The 26,014-nt window shown below is 44.3% G+C and overlaps 1 protein-coding gene across 1 annotated transcript in view; it reads right to left on the bottom strand.

Moving 5' to 3' along the window:
* Positions 1–26,014, bottom strand: part of Sv2b (synaptic vesicle glycoprotein 2B) — a 72,900-nt gene that overhangs the window by 7,270 nt on the left and 39,616 nt on the right. Inside the window, exons 6-10 of the mRNA XM_032893406.1 lie at positions 19,881–19,991; positions 19,004–19,092; positions 14,301–14,465; positions 4,569–4,702; positions 1,530–1,730 (exon numbers count right to left, since the gene is read on the bottom strand). Coding sequence (XP_032749297.1) covers positions 1,530–1,730; positions 4,569–4,702; positions 14,301–14,465; positions 19,004–19,092; positions 19,881–19,991 — 700 coding nt within the window. The remainder of the gene's footprint in view (positions 1–1,529; positions 1,731–4,568; positions 4,703–14,300; positions 14,466–19,003; positions 19,093–19,880; positions 19,992–26,014) is intronic.

Raw genomic sequence — 26,014 nt, 5'->3', positions numbered from 1 at the left:
AAACTGAGCAGTCATGACCTGTGCAGTGATTCTCTCTCTCTCTCTCTCTCTCTCTCTCTCTCTCTCTCTCTCTCTCTCTCTCTCTCTCTCGATCTCTCGTGTGTGTGTGTGTGTGGTGTGTGTGTGTGTGTGGTGTGTGTGTGTGGTGTGTGTGTATTACTCAAGAGTCTTCTGACAAGAAGACACTTCCCCCTAACAGAGGCAGCTCAGTCTGCAGTACCCATGTGACAACTTCCCATCTTTCTAATAAGATGCCAAAGCCAAGATCACAGGCACATCTTGTGCTTGTCATTCTGAAAATTCATTTCCTAGTTACGATAATAATATCAAGTACAATCCAAACGCCAAGGAAGGTTTCTTCCCACCAAGACTTGATTTGTTTTCTCTTCTCCAATAAAATGACAATGTGATTGATTTTGTTTCCCTTTGTGTTCCAACACTGGAAAATTTAGTATTCATTCTCCCAATCAACAGCATCCTGAAGGCACATCGGTAATGGCTTCTTTATTAACGTGCCTCCCTCCTACTTTTCCTAGCACTGCTCTTGGCTCACATTTCGAGCACACTCTCACCGCCCCTCGGTGCACACATTTCACTTCTATTGACTCCTCACAGCACCGTGTTTCAGTATCCAGCCGTGCACATTGCTACTGGAAGAAAGCAAGGCAGAGGTGAATACAGCAACTCCAGTATTATAAGACATTTGGGCTGTATTAACCCTCACAAATTTCTGCCAGTTAATATTCCTCATATTATTAGGAAACCAAAACCCAGAGAAAGGCCTATGTTCAAAAATCAAATGGCCTTACGTGCAAGAATTTCAACAGGAGTCTGTCCAACAAAGCCTAAAGTAATTTTCTGCAATTTAGAAGTTTGTATTTTTTATTTATTCACCTATTCACTCACACCTTCGTGCACACATAATAAAAATTAATCACATCTCTTAGTCCCTCTCACGTTCACTATTAGACAACAGAAAGTTGCTATCAAATAAGAAAAATAATGGGCTTTGCCTTAGGCCATCAAACTATCATTAAATAACATTTTACATATTTCCCATGATAACGTTAGGAAGCAGGTAAGGCAGATCTGTTTCATTATCATTATGGGAGTGCTAATAGAACACTCTAGAAGTGATGAAGAGCCTCTTCCCAGCCCTCAACCCCTTTACATGAAGCCCTAGGATTCTGTAACCATGCCCCTTGATTTTACAGCAGCAGATCCAACATTACCGCGTGTAATATTTCTTTCCTTTTTTTTTTAATTCTGAAGGCCTTTTAATTAAAGATTTATTGATTTAAGAGTACACTGTAGCTCTCCGCAGACACACCAGAAGAGGGCATCAGATCTCATCACAGATAGTTGTGAGCCACCATGTGGTTGGCTGGGAATTGAACTCAGACTCTCTAGAAGAGCGTTCAGTGCTCTTAACTGCTGAGCCATCTTTCTAGCCCGAAATAATTTCTTTAAGAGAAGGAAACAAGCCATTGTGGCCAGGAGACCCAAATTTTCAATTGTGAGCAACTTACCAATCATCTTAAGTCTTCCGATTCTGTCCATGAGCAGGGCAGAAATTATGTTCCCAGGCAAGACAGACAGGCTGCCCAGGAAGCTGACGAGGTAAATCAGAAAATCATTGTCCTCTTCAAAGTCCATGTGGCAGCCCTCCTTCTGCTCCAGAAAGGTGGAATTGATAAACCGACAGTCAATGAACTTGTGTTTGTAGAGGTCTGGGGAGAGAAAGAGGCTTTGGTTCATGTGAGTGGATGGGAGCCGGGTAAAGAAAGCAGACGCATAGATGACCTCTTTATGGACAAGCTGTGACCCCAAAGTCACAATGATCTTTGGCCAAAAAATTTAATAATCTGCTTCTCAAGTTCCTATAATAGAGAAAAATGAAACTAATGCTAATTTTAGAGACATTTTTATATGTGTATGTTTTGTGCTATGTGTATTGTGTTCACATGTGTAGGGGCATATATGTGTGTGCACATGCATATTGAGACCTGAAGCTGTTGCATATCTTTTCAATTATTCTCCATTTTACCTATTAAGGTAGGGTCCTTCACTGAAACTGGAGCTCACTTATTCCAGTTAGTCAAGCTTGCTAGCTCACCCTGGGGGTCCCCCATCTCTGCCACCCTAGTGCTGGGATTACACAATCAGTCACCATTCCTGAGCATATGAACTCCAGTCCTCACACCTATGTGGTAAACACATCATCTAAACCGATCTTCCCAGCCGCTGAGAATCCTGTCTGTCCCAATAATGTGGCACAGGGGGGCAAGACAATGGCTGGGACACTGCTCTGAAGTACTCCACCTTAGAGAGTAGAACTTAAAAATTGGTGGTAGGGATTAGCAAAAATAGTAAAGGTTATCTGCAAAAGGATGAAGACCTGGGTTTGATTCCCCAGAACTTGCATAGAAAGCTGAGCATGGTGGCACAAATTTGTAATCCCAGCGCTGAATAGATGAGTAGATTGATGATGCTTGTCAGTCAGCCATTATAGCCTGATCGACGAGTTTCAGGTCCTGTTAAGAGACCCTACCTCAAAACACAAGGTGGAGACTAACTGACGATCAATAACCAAGGTTGACTTCTGGCATACACATAGACATGTGTGCATACACACACACACACACACACACAGACACACACACACACACACACACACACACACACACACACTGTCTATGCACATGAATTAGGACCAGTCTACTGCAGAGACCAGGCAGTATTTTAATTCAAAATCCTAAACTGTCTCAAAAGTAAAAACCACTTGCCCTGAAAACGATTCCCATCTTCTGACATTATCAAAGAGCAACTTCTCTAGGAGAAAGAATGCTAACTAGGTAAATCTGGATTGGAGTGGCTGACCCTATCCTGAACACTTATCTCCCTGAGCATCTACCTATAAAACCAAAGGTCTGCAGGGGCTGGGATCAGATGGGAGCATGCCTACCATACAAGCACAGGATCAGGTGGGAGCATGCCTACCATACAAGCACAGGATCAGATGGGAACATGCCTACCATACAAGCACAGGATCAGATGGGAGCATGCCTACCATACAAGCATAGGATCAGATGGGAGCATGCCTACCATACAAGCACAGGATCAGATGGGAACATGCCTACCATACAAGCACAGGATCAGATGGGAGCATGCCTACCATACAAGCACAGGATCAGATGGGAGCATGCCTACCATACAAGCATAGGATCAGATGGGAGCATGCCTACCATACAAGCATAGGATCAGATAGGAACATGCCTACCATACAAGCACAGGATCTGAGTTCAGATGCCTATCCCCCACATTAAAAATAAAAAAGTCCCAAGTATAGTAGCATGTTCCTCTAATCCTAGATTTTGGAAAGTGGCCACAGGAGGATCTCCAGGGATTATTAACCTGGTAGTCCAGCTGAGTCAGGGAGCCCCAGGGTCAGTGAGAGACCCTGTCTCAAAATGTAAGATGTAGTGATTGAAACCCATTCAGCATCAGCCTCTAACTTCAATATGTGCATACACATGCCTGATGCACACACACACACACACACACACACACACACACACACACAAAATGTGTTAAATATGCAAATGAAGAGGCATCTTTTGAACTTGAAAGAATAAAAGGTATTTTAATGACAATGGAGCTTCTGGAATCTGTTAATTTTTAAGGTAAAGCCAGGAAAAAATTCAGGAAGGAATGTCTAATAGATTATTAGAGACAAGATGGTAATGCTTCTGAGGCTGGGAACATGAAGAGAGAAGTTGTCATATAAATTATCTGTTGACCACAAGGAGGAAGCAGAAATACGGACATGAAGCAAGAAGTCCAGTGCAAAGCGATTTTTGAACCATGTCATTGAGAAGTGGATTCAAACTCCGTCTCTTTGCTACCTGTGGCCTTGATCAATTGCTTAAGTCTGTTACCTCAGCTCTAAGGCAGGGAAAATCAGAATACAGTTCTCCGCTGAGACCCTGGAGGGCTCTGGTAATACTCAGCTGCACTGAGAGGTTGTTAAGCCGTGATGAGCACAGTAGAAATAGCAAGAGTGGTGGAGCAGCAGAATTCTGGGCTTTGTTTATAATCATGAAAATCGGAAACAGTGTGATTCTAAAATGTTCCTTGTGCCTTGCCTTACACACTGAATCTGCACAGAAGTAACAATTCACCTTTTATTTATTATTGGGTTTATTAATCGTGCAAGTTTTAAATTATGCACAGTCTTCAGGGATGAATTCTGGGGGGAAATGTAGCTATCCTGGAATGCTGGTTTTATGAATGTCATACTGTGATTTTTGTATAGCATCAGTCTTGTTCAGGTGAAGTCATTTGGCCAGAATTTTTGCTTTAATTTATATATGATTAAAAAAACCCAAGGTATAGCCTAAGCAAGTGCCAGAATGGTATCAAATGTATGGTAGAAGCCATTTCTCTCCCACAGAAGCTGGCACTGATGGCTACGAATCCCTCCACTCCTGCTTCAGCTCTGACTATGGGCTTTGGTTCTAAGCCCCAGTCCACCTTCATGTATTCCTCCCCGTGTGCCCTCTTCTTACCTGTGTTGTAGAAGGTAGTCGATTCAATGGTGCAGTTCTTGAAATAAGTATCTGTGGATGTCACATCTTCAAAATAGCATTTGTCAAAGAATGTGTCCTCAAAGAGGACATGCTTAAAGTACATCTTTATGAACCTGTGGGGAAGACGGCACCCTTGAATGAAGCGTCCCAGGGAAAGGAGGATATTTGTGACCAAATGGAAAGCACAGAAGAACAAAATCAAGAGCTGTGTGGCAAAGGTAGCAGAACACAACTGCAAGCCAGACCACTGCCCCATTTTCGTGGCTGCTTTTCTGTTGCTGGCGACAGGCTCTGAGGCCATGGAAGACAGCATCTCATCCAGATATGCACGGAAGCGCCTGTGCCCATGGCATAATTCCCAAATTCCGATCTGTGGACCTTCCCATCAGAGTGATGGAAATGTAGAAAACATGGAATAGAGATATCACCAACCACTCACTTTCCCATGAGCCTTGAACCTGTGCAAATCCCCAGGCTAGACCTACATGTGGGCAGATAAGCACTGTCCTGCACAGAACATAATCGATGCAGCTCCTTTGGAAAATAGTTTCGCAAAATATAACTTGTACACTTCCTTTGACTTAGGAAGTATCTTACATGTATTTGCTCATATATCCAAAAGGATAATGCTGGTCTTCATAACAACATTGCTTATAATAACAATGGATTACTACATGCATTCAACTACAGGTGTATATGTGCGTACCTGAGAGCCAGAGAGACAACAGACAGATGCCATACAGGCAGATCTATATTTATTAATATGGAACAATATTTAAGATATGTCAAGTGAGCCAAGTGTGATGGTACTCTTGTAATCTCATCTCTTGGTGAGATTGAAACAGGAGGATTGCCTTGAGTTTGGGACTACCTAGTGAGTTTCTAGACAGCCTGGGTTGCAAGCAAGCCTCTGTCTAGGAAGGAAAGAAGAAAGGGAGAGAGGGAGGAAAGAAAAGGCTTATATAATAAATAGAAATATTTAAATCAAGATATAATGTAGAGTTGACAGAATATGATAAATATTTTCAAATACATCTTCAGAGTTATATCACAAAGTAAAAGCAGTTGTGGGGTCTAGAATTGATATAAGAAGGAGAGAGACTATATCAACTTAATTTTCACCAAAGGTGTGTAGGTGTTGTTGTGTTGTTGTCGTTGTTGTTGCTGTTGCTGTTGTTATTGTTTTGGTTTTGGTTTGTCTGTTTGTTCTCACTTAAAAGCATCCCATCAATAAGTGGGCAAGGCATCTGGATACTTATGAGGTACAGCCACACTGGGGAGCTGCTTGGGACAGCTCCAATTCCCTTGTCACTTGAGCATGTCCATCTCCTCCACTGCGGCATGGTCAGATGTTTAAGCTGGAAGCCTTTGGATAAGTTTTCACTTGTGAACAATTAAAAGCCACTCATTCCTTCACACATTTGCACAGTCTTTCAGAGCATAGCACTAACACTCATAGATACTAGGTCTCGTCCTGTGCGTAGAGAGAAAAACCACGTTCCCCACCTTTCGATCTAAGTGTTGGGGAAAAGTGATGCTTTAAGCAAACTAGACCACTGACAGATACTGGAATCCCAGGGGCAGAGCAACACAGGGTGCTGAGGGCCATTGGCCCTCTTCAACACCCAGGATGATGCATTTTCTGGCCGTGTGTAATGACCAGTGTTCCGCTGTGCATTGCTCAGAGCTAACCCAGCAATACTCATCATTAACTTCTGCAAAGGGACCTCCCTCCCCAAAAGAAGACTCGGGCCAGTGATTGCCACAGTGATCGCCCCTGACCACATCATCAGAATAAAACTAGGAAACTATTGTTAAATATTCAGTTTCCATTGCTGGACACAGTGGTGAGCAACTGCAATACCGGCACGGGGAGTCCTGAGGCGGGAGGAGTTCAAGGCCAGCCTGAGATATATAGTGAGAGCTCATCTCAAATTCATATTCGCCTAAGACAGAGATCAGATTATTACACTTTCAAAGTTTGCGGTAATTATTGACCTAGAAAATAGAAGCACTCTGTGGAAGAGAGCCTGCAGATGATCACAGTAGGAATGTAAGTGAGCCTTATAGGAGTGAGAAGGAAAACTGGGGTCAGGTTGACTTCGTCAACCCAGATCAAGACTTTGGGAGTCTGATGACAAGAAGTTTACTCCCAACAAATTTAAGCAGTATAATTTGGAAGTTCCCTAGTGTAATACAATCCCAGGTGCACAAGGAAGTAAAATCGCATCAAAACTCCCTGTACCAGGTTAACATCCTAGGGGAAAATATGGCCTGGTCTCGTCATTCAGATAGCATAGAGGTCATTTGGGATATTAACCACCTCTGGTCCTGGTTGAGAGAGTTTGGGGGACCCCTGGCTATGGGGGTCACTTACAGTACTAGCTACCTTTAGTCCTGCTTGTAGCATCTCAATATGACCTAGACCAACAGACAAAACGATCACCAGGCTAGTAATCACTTCCAATTCCCAGTTTTCTGGATGAAAGAACAGGTTTTAAATCCGAATGCTTACAATTCCTAGTTTCTCTGGAGATCTGTAGGCACAAGGCCTTTAGTGATGGGCTCCCAACAACTTTCAATTATTTTTCTAAGGCGCACATTTGGACGGAAATTTAAGCTCGAGCTTACAAAAACTTTCCAGTTTCTATAGAAAAACTAACGGGGACTTGGAAGCTAATACCTAGCACAAAGGAGGCTGTGGTAGGCGAAGAGCCATGAGTTAGAGGCCAGCCTTAGCCACAGAATGAGAGCCTATTGGTGTGGAGAGAGAAGAGTTAGGTAAAACTTTCCTATAATCCCAGCATCCCAGCCTCCTAGCATACCAGCACCCCAGCCTCCTAGCATACCAGCATCCCAGCATCCCTGCATCCCAGCACCCCAGCATCCCTGCACCCCAGCATCCCTGCACCCCAGCATCCCTGCATCCCAGCATCCCAGCATCCCAGCATCCCTGCACCCCAGCACCCCAGCATCCCAGCATCCCAGCACCCCAGCATCCCAGCACCTCCATCCCAGCATCCCTGAACCCCAGCATCCCTGCACCCCAGCAATCCCTGCATCCCAGCATCCCAGCATCCCAGCATCCCAGCATCCCAGCATCCCAGCATCCCAGCAGCATCCCAGCATCCCAGCATCCCAGCATCCCAGCATCCCAGCATTGGGAGGCCGAGGCAGGAAAATCAGGAATTCAAGACAACCTCAGGTAGGAATCTGTAGCCAGCTTGGCCTATTCAAGACTATGCCACAGAGAGGAAAAGCATGGGGGGAGCGGGAGAGGGGAGGGAAAGAGAGAAACAGAAAAATAATTGGGACTCTTTAGTACAGGAAGCTGCCTGTGGTTTCAAATGTTGTACACCAGATGTGTTTACGTAGGACAACTATTCCTGTCTCAGTCTTTGCCTCTCTCAAGATATCCTTCTCTTTAATATAATAATGGGCTGGTGACGTGGACTTCGGGGGTATTTTAATATTCTTCCAAGGGAGGCTACGAAAGCTGAGCCATAAATCAAAAATGAATCTGACACAGGCAGACCTTAAAATGTGTCTCCAAGTGGGTTATAAAAAGCCAGCATTATAAGGAAAAAGATAAAAGGAGAAAGGACCAACACATTTTCTGAGTCTCTCAATAAATCATCTCTTCCGATATCTAACTTATACACTGAGTCATCTCAAGAGTCCTCATTTGGAAGGTTTCAGAGGCTGAACGCAACATGACCAAGAACCAGGTGCATGTTCAATCCCAGAGTATTATGGGTTCAGGCTATATGGTAAGATCCTGTCTCTAAGTACAGCGATGCGGTTGGGAAATGAGTTAGCAAAAGACGATGTATCTTTTATTCCTTTAAGGAAAGAGAAGCCACTAGTAATGGAGGGTCTGAGACAAAATTATTATGACAACTTTGCTGAGCCCAACAGCAAACTATCCGGTGGATAGCTCCAGATCTGTGATTATACGGGTGTCCCTGGTTAAACCCAGTGGATGACAAACAAAACAGAAGACTTGAACATGTGAAGAAGGGATGTCAGGGGTAAGAGGGAGGTAAAACATGGCAGAGGGGAGCGTAATCTGAATGCATTGCAATTTATATGTGCATGAAATTGTCAAGGAACGAGGTTAAATAATAAATTTTTAAATTTTAGAAACGAATCATTATTAGGATACTCTGTTTCAGTCACCCTCAGACTCAACGCTCTGTCCACCGAGTGATATAAAGGACACCAGACTCATACCAATGTAGTCCTCGTGTTTGTGGTCTGATGGTGTCACTGTCATGAGACTGACTCTACAGGAAAAGTTGATTGTAATTGAGTGTGATCATTGCCAAGTCAGAGGCTAGACTATCCAGTCACCACCCAGACTCAGAAAACCCTGCAGTAGAGCAGACAGAAAGAATGGGAGAGAGAGGGGATTGGGAAGGATGCTGTGAATGCTGAATAGGGGCCATGGCAGGGCTGTTGCACTCATGAACTAAGAGCAGCCATGGCTACCATCACAACAGCAAGCCGATACATGCCAGCGGATGGGAGAGGGGCTCTTGAGGCTGTACTCCTAGCTAAGGAATTGTTGGTAATTGATGACTGCTGGGAGAGAGAGAGTCATTTGTCTTCAGGAGCACGCCCCACCCGCTAATAGGCTGTCCATGCTGTGGTGGATGGTCCCACACCCATGTGCACTAATTTGACTTAATGGGCTATAAAAGAAAAGAGAGGAGGAGTGGGGAGGAAGGGAAAGTGAAGGTGAAAGGGGGGAGTTTTGGGGGACCCCAGGAGGGAGTATGAGGGAAATTACAGTTGGATATGATCAGAAGTCATTATATACATTATATAAAATTGTCAAAAAACGAAGCAAAAATATTCTTTTTTGAAAAAAATGCATTTAGTAGACTCATCAGGACACATGTCACAACAAAAAGAAAGAATTGCTGAGATTATACATAATTCCAAGGAAATTACCAAAATGGAAACACAGAGAAAGAATAAGGACAGAAAAGAACATCTAAAACTATGAGGGAATACAGGACAGTCCAATATAGGTAGCGTTCATAATTCAAGATGGAAAAGGGACAGAATTTGTCAGAAGAAATGCCTGAAGAGATAATGGTGAATAATTTTCCCAAAGGAATATGGAAACAAAACAGTAAGTTAGGTAAGGAACTTGGGACGTTCACAGAGGAGGTATACCAGAAGAAGCACAAGAAAGAGAAGGATGTAGCATCTTATACGCAAACAGGTAAGCAACAAGTACTAGGTCAGGTGTGAGGCTATGCCTTTAGTACCAGCACTTGGGACACAGAGGCGGGCAGACATCTATGAAGGTCAAGTCTGTTCTGGTCTACATCATAGAGACTTGCAAGACAGCCAGGGCTACAGTGTGAGAGGGGAAGGGGAAGAAAATATCGAATGCAAAAACTCTCTCTCTCTCTCTCTCTCTCTCTCTCTCTCTCTCTCTCTCTCTCTCTCTCTCTCACACACACACACACACACACACACACACACACACATACATATACACACACAATTAAAATGTACATAGAAATGTTCTATTTAAAATAAAGAACAGTGGTTTTCTTTCGAATGCTGCAAAACCCCTTTAATATAATTCTTCATGTTGTGATAACCCCCAGCCATAAAATTATTTTCATTGCAACTTCATAACTATAATTTTGATACTGTTATGAATAGCAATGCAAATATATGTGTTTTTCTGAAGGCCTTAGGTAACCCCTGTGAAAGGGTCATTTGATCCCAAAGGGCTCCAGACCCACAGCTTGGAATAGAGGAAGTGGGGTCTTCATGTGAGCTTATCTAAGCAAGACCCTTCCCATGCAGGACTTTTACTTTAGTTATACAAGCTACACAAGCTCTTTCTCATCAGAAAACATTTTTGCAACTGTACTGTAATGGTGAACAATTGTCACCTAAATGGCCAACAACAGAACAGATAGGTGGCAGCATGTGCATGAAATGAAATTCAAATTAAAATAAATGACTTGTGTAGCTACAATAACGACCACGCGGTAACCACCACACAGCTGCAGCTGCCTGAAAAGGATTTGCCAAGAGTGGGCCCATAAACAATCAGAGAAGAGGTCCACAAGCCCAGCCCTCCCCATGGGAGCTGTAGGCAGTTGATGGCTGTGGGGGACAGGAAGTCATTGTCCTTAGTGATGTGACCTCCGTGAGTGAACTCCCATGGACAGCTTTGCGCACATGCTCCGGTTAAACCCAGTGAGTCACAATGCAAAAACGAAATCAAAACAAAAAGCCATGAAACTAGAATAGGGACTTGGGGTGGGGGTGTTGGTGGGAGTTAGAGGTGCAAGGGACAAAAGGAGATGAGGGCACCTGGAGTCAGTTTTATGGATTTATGAAATTTCCACCGGATAAATGAATTTTAAAGAGAGTTTGGTCCTAAACAAAACAAAACGAAAAAAGTTGTGAAATCATCAGCACGTGCAGATCAAGGAATGGAAGCACACAGCTGTAATGCTAGCAGGAGATGGGAGCCGGAAGGCCAAGGATTCAAGGAGATCGTCAGCTACATGACAGGTCTGAGGCCAGCCTGGCTACATAAGGCCCTGCCTCAGAAAACCAAAAATAATAACAATTAATATGAATTATCTATTCAGCTGAAACTTGACACATACAGAAGACAGTCCGTGCAATGATTATAGATGTAGAATTTCACTGGAAAATACACAGAAGCATTCACAAATACAAAGCACCAACTTCTGACCATGGTGATCACTTCCTCTGGAGAGGCAGGAATAGTACCAGGAGTTCAACTCAAGGACTGAAGAACATAGCTTAGGGCGGTCATTCTCAACCTTCCTAATGTCACGACCCATTATTACGGTTCCTCATACGCTGGCCCCCAGTCGTACAATTATCTTGCTCCTGTTTCATAACTATAACTTTGCTACTGTCCTGAATCAAGACGTAAATATCTGATGTGTAGGATTTCTGATACGCAACCCCCAAGGGAGTACTGTTGTTGTATGGTAAAGTACATGCCTCACGTATGAGAGGTGATAGGATCAACTCCAAGCACCTTCTCCTCACCAGAAGGTAACAGGGTTAACAAAGTGGGTACTTAAAGTCTAAGCTAATGACCTAGAGGTGATGTTTTAGAAGGCTGAGTACCCCAAATAGTGTTGTCTACATTATTCCCTAGTCTCTCAAATTACAGAATATTACATTATAAAAAGAAAATAAGTCAATAGTTATTCCAAGTTGGTAGGATTACAGAACCAATAGCGAAGAAAACTCTTAGGAGCTCAATTAGGCACAAAGCAAGCCTCCAATAATCAACAGAGCTCTTCTGTATTTGCAATCGTGTGTTCAAACCTTTCATTGGGAGAAAGGAACCCTATTTTCAGTGTCCAGCAAAAATACGAAGTGCCCAGAAAGACTATCAAGAAGAACCCACATAAAGCGAGAAATGGTACTGAGAAATGTTCCCACATAATCTACTATGCGATCTATAGCTGAACTGTGACCTCCAAATGCCGGCTGTGAGACTGGACAGCCCACTATATTCCAGCAATTGCCCAGGCTCACCACCTACTGTTGGCATTTGTAAAGGACTTTACTGTATTGAAATTAGCCGCAGTTAGTGTTTTAAAAGAGGAGCCTGGTGGCATGATGACCTTTCTGGCGGTGCTTGGAATCCGCCTCTGCTCATTGCAAGATTCTGCCTTCCCCCTCTGCTCTCCATGCTTCCTGCCATGCTCTATACCTCATTTAGAGGTAAATCTCACGAGCCTCATTTGCACTCCGAGCTACTCGCAGCTGACCTTTAATGGAAGCCCTGTTGACTTTATATGACTTTTAATAAAAAGCCTTTCCACTCCTTGCTGGCAAGTCACCTCTGTGAAGGGTGATGCAGTCCCACTACAGATACAACCCTGAGGGTTCAGAGTACAGCCTTGTGTTTCTTCTGCTGTGGAGAAAAATGGAAATCAGGTCATTACTTCCAGGGTCCTGATCTTCCACAGACAGGAATGAGGCCTCTCCTTGGCATTCTTCCCCGGCTGACCCACTCACAAGCCAGTGCTGAAATCACTATCTCCTTGAAGAAGGCACATCAGTTAGCTAGCTACTTAGTTAATACGTACTCAGATGGGAGCCCAATCTATTTCTTAATTACTAGTAAGGGTAGCCTAACCTGGCATTTTGACTAAGAATATAAAACATTAATTTAATCCTTTGCCTTTCTTTGAGAAACTCACAAACTCTGAGGCAAACTCTATGTTGGAATGCAGATCCATAAAATGCACCAGTGGTTGATCGCCTGGGGTGGGGCCAAAACTGATCTGTGCACTTTGATTTCTTCTTGAGGTCAAGGGAATAGGTTTCTCAGAAGGATCGGATTGGCTTTGAATGGGACCTACAGCACATGAAGGAAGTCTGAGGCCCTTCTACAGGAGTTGCTTCCTCCATGTGTTTTATAAATCACTTCCATCTACATTTTTAAGCAGCAACAACGTGTGCATGGCGTCACGGGGGAAATATATGACACAAAGGATGCTGAGGACCAACAGCTTGGAGATTGGAAAGAAAAGGTATTGCTATGTCCTCACCACCAGGTGGCAGTAAAACACAAGAAGACAAGCTTGGCACATTTTCAAATTTGTCCACGAAGCTAGATAGATTTTCGAATTCAATAGGCTTCAGAGGGGACATTATGTACTCCCTGCGACAGTGCCAATTTTGTGATAAGGTGGAGGATGTGCAGTTAATGGCATTGACAGCGATGTGTCTAGGTCACAGTATCTCCAGAAATCCCACATAATTCTATGGTCACTCACACACCACTTAACTCAATGACCTTACTAGGTACAGTCCCAGAAGGCAATTTCAAGGGCCCAGGCTTATCTTGAAGAACAATATGACTTGGAGCATATCTTATCTAATGTCCTGTCTTCATCTACTACTTCACCTCCATGGGGCAGCCTCAGAGAGGGAATTCAGCTGTCTAAACTATCCCTGTCATTTGTCCAGCAAGGAGGGTGATTAGTCACATGGACTGAGAAAGCAACCTTTCCAAAATCCAATGGTTTTCTCCCCTGAGGACAAGACTCCCACTGACCACAGAATACACTAGTCCACCTTCTGAAGTGGTATTATATGAAGCATCACAGAAGGTAGTTCCATAATAGCACAGAGACACTCAGAATCAAAGGAAAATCTCAACGACCAGACTACGGTTGTTTTTCGGGGTTTTTTTTTTTTTTCAGGGACCTCAGCACTAGAAGCTGTGGGTCCTTTATTTCCCAGTGCAATGGCAAAGCCTGGGTCCCTCACATGGTTGTCATCCACACTCTAGGAGCTGGCTAAGTACAGACCACACTCAAAGGATGTGATTCAGCCTAGTGAATAACATGGCACTTGATGGGCTGTGGCGTTCTCTTCCCTTTCATCAAAGGATCAAGTTCTCAGAAAAGATGGGCACATCGGTCACCCTCCACCAAATGTCAGGTCATCCCATAGTCAGAGCATGAAGGGAACCTGAGGGGTCAGTGCGATATGGATTCAGCCATCAGGGGACCATAGTATCTCTAGCAGCCAGGACAGGTTGTAAGGCCCACGGTATCCTTGGAGTTCATCCTTAGTACATTCAACTCTCATCATCCCAATGCTCCCTTCCAAGCGAACGCCCAGGGACTGACACTCAGGCCCAAGGAAAGCCCAGGGTTACACACTTACTTATCATTCACAAGCTTCCCATGTTGGTGGATCTGGTTTTCCATGGTGAAGTTGATTGTGGCGCCATGCACATGCTCACCAAAAAACACCTTCATTTTAGACTTATATTCTTCATCCTGGAAATACCGGATCATGTCGGGGAACCACACTGTCAGGCCATAGTAACTGCAAGAGAGAAGGCAGAGAATCTAAGAAGACCCCAGGCTGGCTCATTCTTTCAGCAGTAGAATCTGCATCCATGAGGTAGATCACATTTAATGTAGTAATCTGGTTCATTATTAAAAAGTAGAATACAAAATTCATCACATTTAACCCATCTAAAAGAAGAAAATTATATTCTGAAATGCACTTGATTAAAAGCTCACTTGTTATCAAACAAAAAACAAAACAAAACAAAAAACTACTAGTAGGTTAGGGACTGGTGGGCACTTTTCCAGCCTATAGAATACACATCTTAACTCAAAAGCCAGAACTGTAGTAAAAGGAGACATGGTAAAGATGTTCTCACTGGTGTGAGGACCGAGACCGCATGCTCTCCACTCAGCAGCACATAGACAACCTAGGTAGATGAAAGGCAGAAAACAGGAAGAGCACTGAGCAAATAGTTCAGTGGATAAAGTGCTCACTATGCAAAGCTGAGGAGAGGCTTTCAGATCCCCAGCACCAGCATAAGTCAGAGGTAGACAAGATGGCCTGGAGAGGTAAAGACAGGGAATACTCAGGGCAAGCTGGCTGACTAGATGAATTAGCAAGACCCAGGTTTGGTGTCATTCTGCCTCAGTAAATAATGTGGAAACAATCTGGGAACACACCCAACTTTCTTTTTTTATTGGTTATTTTATTTATTTACATTTCAAATGTTATCCCCTCTTCCCAGTTTCTCCTCCACAAGCCCTGATCCCCAGCTACCTCCCCCTGCCTCTATGAAGGTATTCTCCCACCCATCCACCCACTCCTACTTCAGTGTCCTAGCGTTCCTCTATCCTGGGGCCACTGAGCCTCCATGTGACCAAGGGACCAAGGGCCTCCCCTCCCAATGATGCCAGATAAGCCATCCTCTGCTACATATGCAGCTGGAGCCATGGGTCGCTCCATGTGTACTCTTTGGTTGGTGGTTTAGTTCCTGGGAGCTTTGCGGGATCTGGTTGGTTGATATTGTTGTTCTTCTTATGGGGTTGCAAACCCTTTCAGCCCCTACAGTCCTTGACCTAACTTCCCCATTGGAGTCTCCATTCTCAGTCCACTGTTTGGCTGTGTACATAGACTCTGTATTGGTCCAGCTCTGGCAGAGCCTTTCAGGGGACAGCTATACTGGGTTCCTGTCAGTAAGCACTTCTTGGCATCAGAAATAGTGTCTGTGTTTGACACCCAACTTTCAATGTCTGGCTTACACACACACACACACACACACACACACACACACACACCCACACTCACACACACACAGACAGAGAGACATACATTCGTGTAGACCCCACATATTCACGTAAAACACAGAAACATAAAATTTGTAAAAAGCAGCTCTGCTTTTGAATGATATAGATTATAGCCCAAACCCTAAGACATCAAGTCAAAGCAACAGATATGAGACTAACAGCAAAAATGCTCTGTTCTATTGCTATAAAAGAAAGCACATATGGAGAAGAGCTGACTGGTGCCTGAAGATATTTCTGATGGCTTATCGCTTCTGAACCTTGAACTCCACTTCCAGGAATCTAGTTCGCTGACAACGCAGCCCCAGTGCAACCAGGCCAGAGATTCTCTCAGGAACCTTTCAGCACTAAGAGCTATGGATCCTTTATTTCCCAGTGCAACTGCATAGCCCAGATCTGGTCTAGGCGTTGTTGCACTGTTTACAATAGTAAAAGTCTGGAAACTCGCAGAAGTCTTGCAAGGGAGCCGTGGTTAATGATACGTGATGGATGGGGTAGTGTGGGTACTACTCAGACATATTATTCTTCTTCAAAGAAGGAAGGCCCACATATGGTAGGACATGCTCATAATCTCAGCGTTTAGCAGGAGGATGCAGGAGGATCCATGATTCAAGTAAAGCCTCAGCCAAATAGTGAATTTTCAGCCATCCTTGTCTACATGAATGATATCTCAAAACAAGGAAGAAAGAAGAATTAAGGAGAGAACTAGGGAAACTAAAACCTTAGTTGATTGGTGTGGATAGACACTCGGAATATATCATTGAATACAACAAGCAAATGCAAAGTGTTTTTCCTTGAATAAGAAAAGGAGAACAAAGCATCTGCATACATAAATAGACCTTGAATAAGAGCTACATGTGTACATAGACCATGGGAACATCTGCATATAGACACAGATCTTGGGAAGCAGCTACACATATTCACAAACCTTGCAAAACACCTGCATATATACACAGACTTTGGGAAACAGCTATGTATGTACATCTACATGTATCTGTATACATTTACTTACATTTGTGTGTGTGTGGAGGGGTGGAACAAGAAAAACAGAAACTAAAGGATGATTACATGCTGGAGGCAGAAGGGAGTGGGTGTAAGAGAGAGAAGGGAGCAGAGGTAAGATTTCCCTGGTGCTCCAACATTTGGAATGTATTACCTATTAAATGAATTTTAATTCAACATAAATAAATATAAATAAAGCCGACTTTTTAAACATTTGGTGAGTTGGATATCAGTGTGCCCAGTGTATTTGGCTTCTGAAATGTTGGAATTGAATAATTCCTCTATAGGCTTCCTCTATAATCAACCTGTTTTGGGTCTGGAAGAGCTGATTTCCATCCCTTTCACCCAGATACTGGGTCACATTAATTTAATTATATTCACCCCACTATCAAAGAGATCACCAGAGCCCATTAGTTTTCTGAGGTAAAGGAGTTGTTTGGGGTCATGGTGAAGGGACTGTGGCCAGCTCAAGGCTGGCAAACATGTCTCTGGCAGGCCATGCCCTTCTCCCTTTTCCTTCTGCCTTGCTAAAACTGTTCGATTATATCACTAAAGCTAGGCCCCAAGGCCTACTCCTTTATTTGGCCTCTTTCTCCTCCTGAGGTTGACTACAAGGCCCACCTATCAAGTCCAGCAACCAAAAGCCCCCTTTGTCTCACCTCATGAACATTCCCAATTAAAACAAACACCTCATTCTAACATGGGTTTCCCCCTTTACCTTCCTCAATTGCCATTTACCTATGGGCTACATCTGTCTTCCCTCTACCCAGAGATAGTCCTTTGTCTTCCCCACCCCAACTGAACAAATACCCCTTCCCTACTCTCCCTCACCCATTTGACCCCGCTCACTCATTCCCTCCTCTTCTCTCTCCCTCTTCTTCTAGCTTCTCCCTTGTCCCCACCCTCTCCCTCTGGAGCAAATACATCTCCTTTGCACTGGGAACTTAGTCTTAGGGTGTCCCCAGCCAACTTCTGAGGATCCCTACACATGGGCTGTAGAACAAAGCGATTTCAGAGATCTAAGTGTACAGTCTTCCTAGTTGAGCACTATGTATCAGATGCTCTTTGTCTGCACAGCGGAACAGACTCTAAGTGCTGTACACAGCCTGCAGAACCCACCTAGGAAGCAAGGTGATGAAAACTGAAGCTCAGGAGCCTGGGGTACCAGCCTGAAGCTTAAAGCCAGAACCAGCTCTTGATCCTTGTTTTGATCTGGTTTGTTTTATTTTGTTGTGTTTCCTCACTGTTGGGCACAGTAAGACAAGAGCTGGTCAGACACCGACCTTCAGGAAAGTACAGGTATCTTCAATCCAAATGAGTCAAAACCCACACAGGCCAATCTCACTTCCTTAACCAGTAAGAGGAAAGGAGACTGCCATCTGGCTACTAGAACAAAAAGAAATGTTGGCTCCAGAGCTTCTGAGACAGGTGCCATTGATTTAAAAGATAAACCAGAAGTTCAGTAATTAAGTATTATAGCTAATGGAAGCAAGAAGTTCACAATCAACAGTCGGTGCTTACTTGAACTCTCCTAACAGGCAATCTTTGGTGTGAGGGAGGAGGAGGAGGAGGAAGGAGGAGGAGGAGGAGGAGGAGGAGGAGGAGGGAGGAGGAGGAAGAGGAAGAGGGGAAGGAGGAGAAAGATAGGGAGGAAGAGGAGGAGGAAGAGGGGGAGGCGGAAGAGAAGGAGGAGGAGGAGAAAGGAAGAGGAAGAGGAGGGAGGAGAAGAGGAAGAGGAGGAGGAGGAGGAAGAGGAGGGAAGGAGGAGAAAGATAGGGAAAGAGGAGGAGGAAGGGGGAGGAGGAAGAGAAGGAGGAGGAGGAGAAAGGAAGAGGAAGGGGAGGAGGAGAAGGAGGAAGAGGAAGAGGAGGAGGAGGAGGAGGAGGAGGAGGAGGAGGAGTGGTGATGCACTTCACCATTACGATTATTCCACAAAGCTTATATATACTGAAAACCTAAGTTGTACGCTGTGAGCATACCCATTTTCTATTTGTCTGCTATGCCTCAGTGCAGATGTTTTGTCCACAGGAAGCCTGTAGGCATTTTGCAAACACAGCAGTAAGACTAGCCTGAGGCTAGAACTCCTCCTGACTGCTCTAAGGATTCTTGTTGGGAAAAGAGGTTTCCATTCACAGAAATGACTAGATTGTGTTGCTTGTTACTTCTGGCCCAAAGCATCCACTCTGAGACAAACTGTGCACCAGACCAAATTATAACCCTCGATCTATAAACCAGACTGCTAAGGGACCAGCATGAGATAGAACTTACCTTAAGGCCATGGTGAACCAGACCACAGCCAGAATCAGGGTGTTCATTCTGTAGGGTCCCATCACACAGTACAAGGCGTTATCCCAGACCTAAGACGCATACCAGTAAAAAACAGTTAAAGGGAAGGACAGGTGACAGAGAGAACACATTTCTCAGATTTTTTTAAATAAATTGCCTAGGACATCACAGACGAAAGGAGTAGCCCATTATCCTCCAGAGGAAGGAGCCCTGTCTATATAACAAGGAATGTTCAGCCCTTCCTTCTGGCCAGCTTTGAACATCAACACCCGTGTAGTATTTACCCTAGGAACATGGTACTTTGGTAAAAGCACACCGAGTTGAAATTCTAGGGCATTCAGTAACCTATAGTAGCCAGTTCTACACCCCTACCCTGCAAGCAGGGAGATGCTTCAAATAGTTATTGACCATAAAGCATGAATCCATCAAGTCTAAGGTCAGGCTATCTGGCTACCTCATTGCTCAACAGCTGGCTTGAAGGAGTCCCACAGAAATGGAGTCAGCCATAATGATTCCTTCCCAGAGTCACTTAGAACCCCAGAGCCATTTATTTCTATCAAATCTTCCTTGCTATGAATTATTTAAAGAGAAGTTGCTGGAGAGAAGGGTGTTTACTTAGACTATCAGAACCCTGGCTCTAAGAGCAGCAGGAGAAGACACTACGGTTTAATCACTCTCATCTCTTGACACAGGGCAAGCTTAGCGGGGGCCCTGCCTAGAGCAGACACCTTCCTCGGGTTGGCCTCCCTGTCATGCTGCCTTTGTTTAAGGATGCTTGTGCAGTCTTTATTCTTCACCCTCTGAAATAACAGACTCCTGTGGAGGCAGCCTCCCCTCCACAACTGCTCACAGACCATACCTGTTTGAAAATGGTCATGAACCTGACCAACCAGCGCTGGTACCAAGTCCCTGTTGAACTCTGGATCTCAATGAATTCATCCATTTGCTTGGGAGTTTTGATGTGGGAAACCTGGAAAGCAAAGATGGATGTGACTATCTCAACACTATTTACCTTCAATATTTTTCCTTCTAAATGTTTAAAAGCAATTGGCTTTGTGGAATTATCTAGAATTTTAAAAACATTTCACAGTCCTCTGATTTTTCTGATTTTAATGAAGATTTACGTGGCAGCCCCCAGTGAACTTTCCCCTGTGGATATGTGTGACTGCAAGCAAAATGAACTCTAGTCTTCTCAGGAAATGAAGCCATTGAGAAATGTGCGTTACCAGGTCTATGATACGTTGGCTGACTAAAGCGGCTACTGCATTAAAATTCACACTTCTATTAACCAGTGAGTGTAAACATCAGGAAGGTTTAGAATACAGGCAAGCAACAACGTTGGGAAGAGACATTGCTACTTAAGATGTTTTAAAAACACAACGGGATGAGAGAAATCATGGCTTCCTGGACATCCCGATTTTCTTGCTATAAATGAGAGTTCTGGAGTCAGGTAAAGTGAAAAAGGTCTGTGTTCCCCTCAAGGGATAAAAACCTGAAAAGTCTAATGTAAACAACCCTCCCTCACTACATCAGCAACTTTCAAGTCAATGTGGTTTTTAAACTAATCATTGAATTGTAGACCTAGTCAGTGCTAAGGAGACCATGCAAATTCCTCTAGCAGAGTTAGCCAAGTCCACAATGGAGACACTTTCCCGAATTCATAGGACCGGAAGAAGAGCATGCTCAATAAAAATAAGAAGCAGTTTCCACTGGTCTTCTAACAAAGCATTTGAAATGGGATAAAATAGATCAAGTTCTCCATTTCTTGCTTCAGCCAATAAATGGTCAATGTGGCGATGTGCAGGCTGACAGGAACCGGATGTAGATCTCTCCTGAGAGACACAGCCAGAATACAGCAAATACATAGGAGAATGCCAGCAGCAAACCACTGAACTGAGAACGGGACCCCCGTTGAAGGAATCAGAGAAAGGACTGGAAGAGCTTGAAGGGGCTCGAGACCCCATATGTACAACAATGCCAACCAACCAGAGCTTCCAGGGACTAAGCCATTACCCAAAGACTATACATGGACTGACCCTGGGCTCCATCCGCATAGGTAGCAATGAATAGCCTAGTAAGAGCACCAGTGGAAGGGGAAGCCCTGGGTCCTGCCAAGACTGAACCCCCAGTGAACGTGATTGTTGGGGGGAGGGCGGTAATGGGGGGTAGGGTAGGGAGGGGAACATCCACATAGAAGGGGAGGGGTTAAGAGGATGTTGACCTGGAAACCGGGAAAGGGAATAACAATTGAAATGTAAATAAGAAATACCCAATTTAATAAAGATGGAGAAAAAATTAAATAAAATATAGGGATAAAAACAAAACAAACAAACAAAAAAGAATGACAAAACTTAAAAAGAAAGAGAGAGAAACACGGATGGGGCTAGATAATCTCCAGGATGGCCAGGTGCTCGCTCAACTGCCTGACAGTCACATCTGATGTCCGAGCCTCCCAGCTGCAGATGAGCAGCCTGTGAAAAGTTCTTTCCTCTGGGGTTGGCCTGGGGAGTAGGCAATCATCACAGAAGGCACCTCAGAAGGACCCATCAGAAACGGATGGGGTTTCGCCTCAAATCATCATCTAACCCCATTGGACGTCTCGGCACCAGCTACTGACAGAGGAGGACAAAGGGAAAAGATGATGGCAGATTTGAAAGCACCTTATAAAGCACATTCCAAATCACCAAAGTAGCCGCTGTGGTGTAAAATTTCTTTGCTTTGCTCCCTGAGGAAAAATAACACTCTGTTCCTAGGCTTTGGGGAGTGGGCGTGTTGATTTCCAGCACAACTGCTCGAATTTACGATTAATTAGAACACTTTCTTTGGTGCCACCGAGAAGAGCATATGGCCTCTGTTCCTGTTTACCCTGCCGAAGTTCTTAGTAGACCGCTCCAAATCCCAGACCCTCCAAGGTTTCTCTGCGGGAAAGCTTCTAGCTGTGGCTGTCCAGGCGTAGGAGGACCATATCAGAGCCGCAAAAGCCTGCAGCTCCTGGGGCAAGGAGAGGTGAGCACTTAGCCGAACAGCTTCAGGACTGACTCCCTCTTCTGGTGTGGGCGACTGAACGCCATTTATGAGGGATTTACTGAAGGGGACACACAAGACAGGAGCTGGTGGCTCTGCCCAGGTGGGCAGAGTATGCAACCCTCTGCTGACCACCAGCTGCCTGAGGTCGGTCAACTTTCAGTTCTTCCTTCCAGGTATTTTTACTCCTTCCTTCCCCTCCCCCACTCCCCTCCTCTCCCCTCCCCTCCTCTCCTCTCCTCTCCCCTCTCTCCCTTCCCCTTTCTCCTTCATTTCCCCTTTCTTTCCTTTCCACTTTGCTCTCTCCTGCACTTTCTCCCTCCGGCCCTTCTTCCTTTGATTCCTTTCTTCCCATTCTCTTCTTCCTCCCCTCTCTTCCCTTCCTCTTCCTCCTCTGCCCCACCCCCACCCTGCTCCCCCTTTCCCTCTTTCCTGGACTATCCAGTTATCTACTTCAACATAGCTCATGATCAACAAGTCAGTTTGGGACACTGAACATAGCTATAACCTTTTAGTTCCCCCTTTGTATTAGGTTAAAAGCAGATGAAGAAGAGGAAAAGAAAAAAAATCACTAAAAGCAGATGCGAGGACCCAGGGTCTAGGAAATGGCATACATGTTAGGGTAAGAAGATCCCAGAATCTGAGAGGCCCCTTGCACTCTGATCTCCATGGCCTTCCTTCCCAGTGTGCTCACATCCCTGACATGAAGAACTCTGGTCCTGAAGTAAACAGCTTAGCTTTTGCCTTTAGAAGTTGGGGGCGGGGGTGCTTGTTGGTTTTATCACCTCAAACTTCCTAGAAGAACATGAACTAGCTGACTGCCTGAGCTCACCCTAGGGAAGCTTCCCCCTGAACTCCCACAGCGGAATCCCAGCCACCTCTGGGTAGGAGCTGCAGACTAGCAAACCACTTTCTGTTCGGATAAAAGCCTAATTGTAATGTGCAATATCTTATCTCTTTGCACTTGGCCAAGTGAGAAAGTGGGATCTCTTTTCAACAAAGGACAGCGAGTCTCACGAGCCAAGCCAGGTTTCCAGAAGTATTCCTTACAGAAGTCACAGTCCGGTTGCCCTGGGAGAGGCTTACGGGTGAAAGGTGACCAAGCGTAAGCTGAGAATCCAGTGAGTACACTCCCAAGAAATGAAGAATGCACACATACTCACGTGCATGCACACACACAGGTACACACTCATGCATGCACTCACACACAAAATGGAGTGGAAAGGAACCACCTCTTAGAAGAGTCCACAGTTGTGAGAAAACATTGAATCAAATATGTGGGCTATGCAGGAATCCTAGAGACACATTCGGACTTCAAAGACCAATACCCTACCATACACAAGCCAAGAAGGTTCTCCTATTTCGTACCATTCAGGGCATGCTGTGGAGGAGGACATCAGAGCACAAAAAGAGGTTTTAAAAGGGGGGAAAGGTCTGGTAGGAAGAAAGGGCAAAACTATGTGTTCTGATATAATTTCCATTATCGTCAACTTCTCGGTAACGCCACCAAATTCATAAATGCTTGCTGCAGGTGGTGGGTGGGTGTCTGGATGTGTGTCCTATGTCAGGTTGATATGGTTCAAAAGTCATTGCAGCTGAGGTGGATGCAGAGACTGGAGAAAGAGAGATGGCTAGGGACAAACCTCCCAGGAAGAACCTGGAGCTTGGACTTGCCCAGGCTGTGGAACAGGAAGGACAGCTGCTGGCGTGATGGCAGAGGGCAGAGTCTGCTCTAATGCCTGGCTTCTGCAGCTGTCACCTTCCTGTGCATCACAGCCCATCAGAGGGAATGTGTGTAGGCTAGAAGGGTGGGAGAGCCATTAACCATTGACATCTTCATTTGGAGCATTTCTCTTGTTTGTTCTTCATAATACATTTTAGTAATGGATGTACTGATCCCATAAAAGTAGAAGAAAAGTGTCGAGGAGAGCAAACAGAAGTAATGGAAGGGGAGAGGGAAGAGGTGGGTTGGAGGATGGGGGTTTTGCTAATATAAACAGTAGACATATTTATAAATGTGGAAATTAATTTAAAATTAAAAATAAACTGTCTATTATTTTTAATGTTGGAGCACAAGAACTGGGCAAACATGCCATCAAGCAATTTTCTATAAAGATAGTAATGAGATAATTTATGAAAAACGTATGTCATAACATCTTCCATAGCTGTTAATATTTTGGAATATTCCAAGGCAGGCATTGTTTCGAGTTCTTTGTTTAATCTCTGTAATAATGTCTTCACAGGCACACGATCTGCCTTTCCCCATGGGGAAACTCAAGTTCAACCATGTGATCCTACCTGAGAATCCAGGGCTTTAAGCCACAGGTTAAGAAGGAAAAAAAGTGGGTGGATGGGAATTAGGTGGGACCTTGTCCAGAATGGCTTCTCAGGAAACCCAGGTCTGAAGGAGTGTCATAAGTGCAGGCTTAAAGAGCTGCCTGGGCCAGGCCTTGCTGGTGTCTGGCTACAAAGTATGGCAAGCAGGAGCAAAACATCATGGAAATCACCACTTCCTTGTTCTTAGTCCCAGGCTAACAGCCAGTACTGATAGGGTGGAGAGAAAAGGGTAGCCTGCAACTCGTAGTTTGGAAAGGTAACATAACTCTAATGAGATGTAACTTGGGAATTCATCTCAAGGTTCTATTTAAATGTTTAGAAATGTATCTGTCTGTCTGTCTGTCTGTGTATATGTAACAATGATTAACTAAAGAAGAGGCCATAAATTTGAAAGAGAGCAAGGAGAAATTTGAGAGGGTTTTGGGAAGGAAGGAAAGAAGGAAGGGAAGGGAAGGAAGGAAGGGAAGGAAGGGAAGGAAGGAAGGAAGGAAGGAAGGAAAAAGAAGGGAAGGGAGAAATGTGATTATATTACAATCTCAAAAAGGTAAATAATAAAAAGCAATAATAAAAATAATCAATGCCATCTGAGCCGGAAATTTTATTTCTACAGAACACGAAGAGAGGAGCTACGTGGATGAGGAAGGTCATCACAGCGATATTAATAGAAACAGGCAATAAAACGATATAAATGAGCCTCTGGCATTAGGGATGTGTTGAAAGCGGCGTTAATGTTCTGAGCACTGATGTTCACTAAAATGACAGTCTCATTCATTAAAACGATAGTATGAGAGACTAATGGAGAGAAATGATGTCCGTGGATGTGTGCGGCGATACCCAAAATGCTAGTGCATGCAGCTAAATACAATACACAAATCTTCACGTGGATCTATGTTCACAGGAATATAGCTAGCCTTTTCTTTTTCTAAAGTCACTCATTTTTACCTTTGTGGGTGAGGATAGGGATGGGTGTTGTCTGCAGGTGAGTCTGTGCATCACAAGAATGTCTGATACTCATAATGGCCAGAAGGAGGAATCAGATCCCCAGTACTGAAGTTATGGTGAGCTATCGTGCAGGGACTGGAAACTAAACCCTGGTCCTCTGCAAGAACAGCAAATGCTCTTAAGCACTGAGTCATCTCTCCAACCCCAATGTGTTTTTCTCTCTTTCTCTCTTTTTGTGTGTGTGTGTGTGTGTGTGTATGTGTGTGTATGTGTGTGTCTGTGTCTCTGTGTGTCTGTGTCTCTGTGTGTCTGTGTGTCTGTGTGTCTGTGTGTGTCTGTGTCTCTGTATATGTGTCTATGTGTCTGTGTTTTCCTACTGTGGGCTCTGGGGATCAATCTCAGGTCCTCATGTATGTGCCACAAGCACTCTACTGACTGAAGCACCTTCTCAACCTTCCTCAGGTAATGTTATTAGAAAACGATAATAGAGGAAAAAACTACCTAGGACTGGCAAGATGGGTAAAATGATGCTCTGGGTAGAGGTGCTTGCACACAGCCTAATGACTGGAGTTTGATGCTTGAATCCCACAAGAGGGCAGGAGAGAACTGACTCTTGACAGTTAACCTCTGACTTTTATATGTATGCTATGGTGTGCATGCACCTGTACACACACACACACACACACACAC

This window comes from Rattus rattus, chromosome 2 (assembly GCF_011064425.1).
Source record: "Rattus rattus isolate New Zealand chromosome 2, Rrattus_CSIRO_v1, whole genome shotgun sequence".
In the NCBI taxonomy this organism is placed as follows: Eukaryota; Metazoa; Chordata; class Mammalia; order Rodentia; family Muridae; genus Rattus; species Rattus rattus.
Note: the sequence above shows the minus strand (reverse complement) of the source record. Positions and strands in the feature narration are given on the sequence as shown.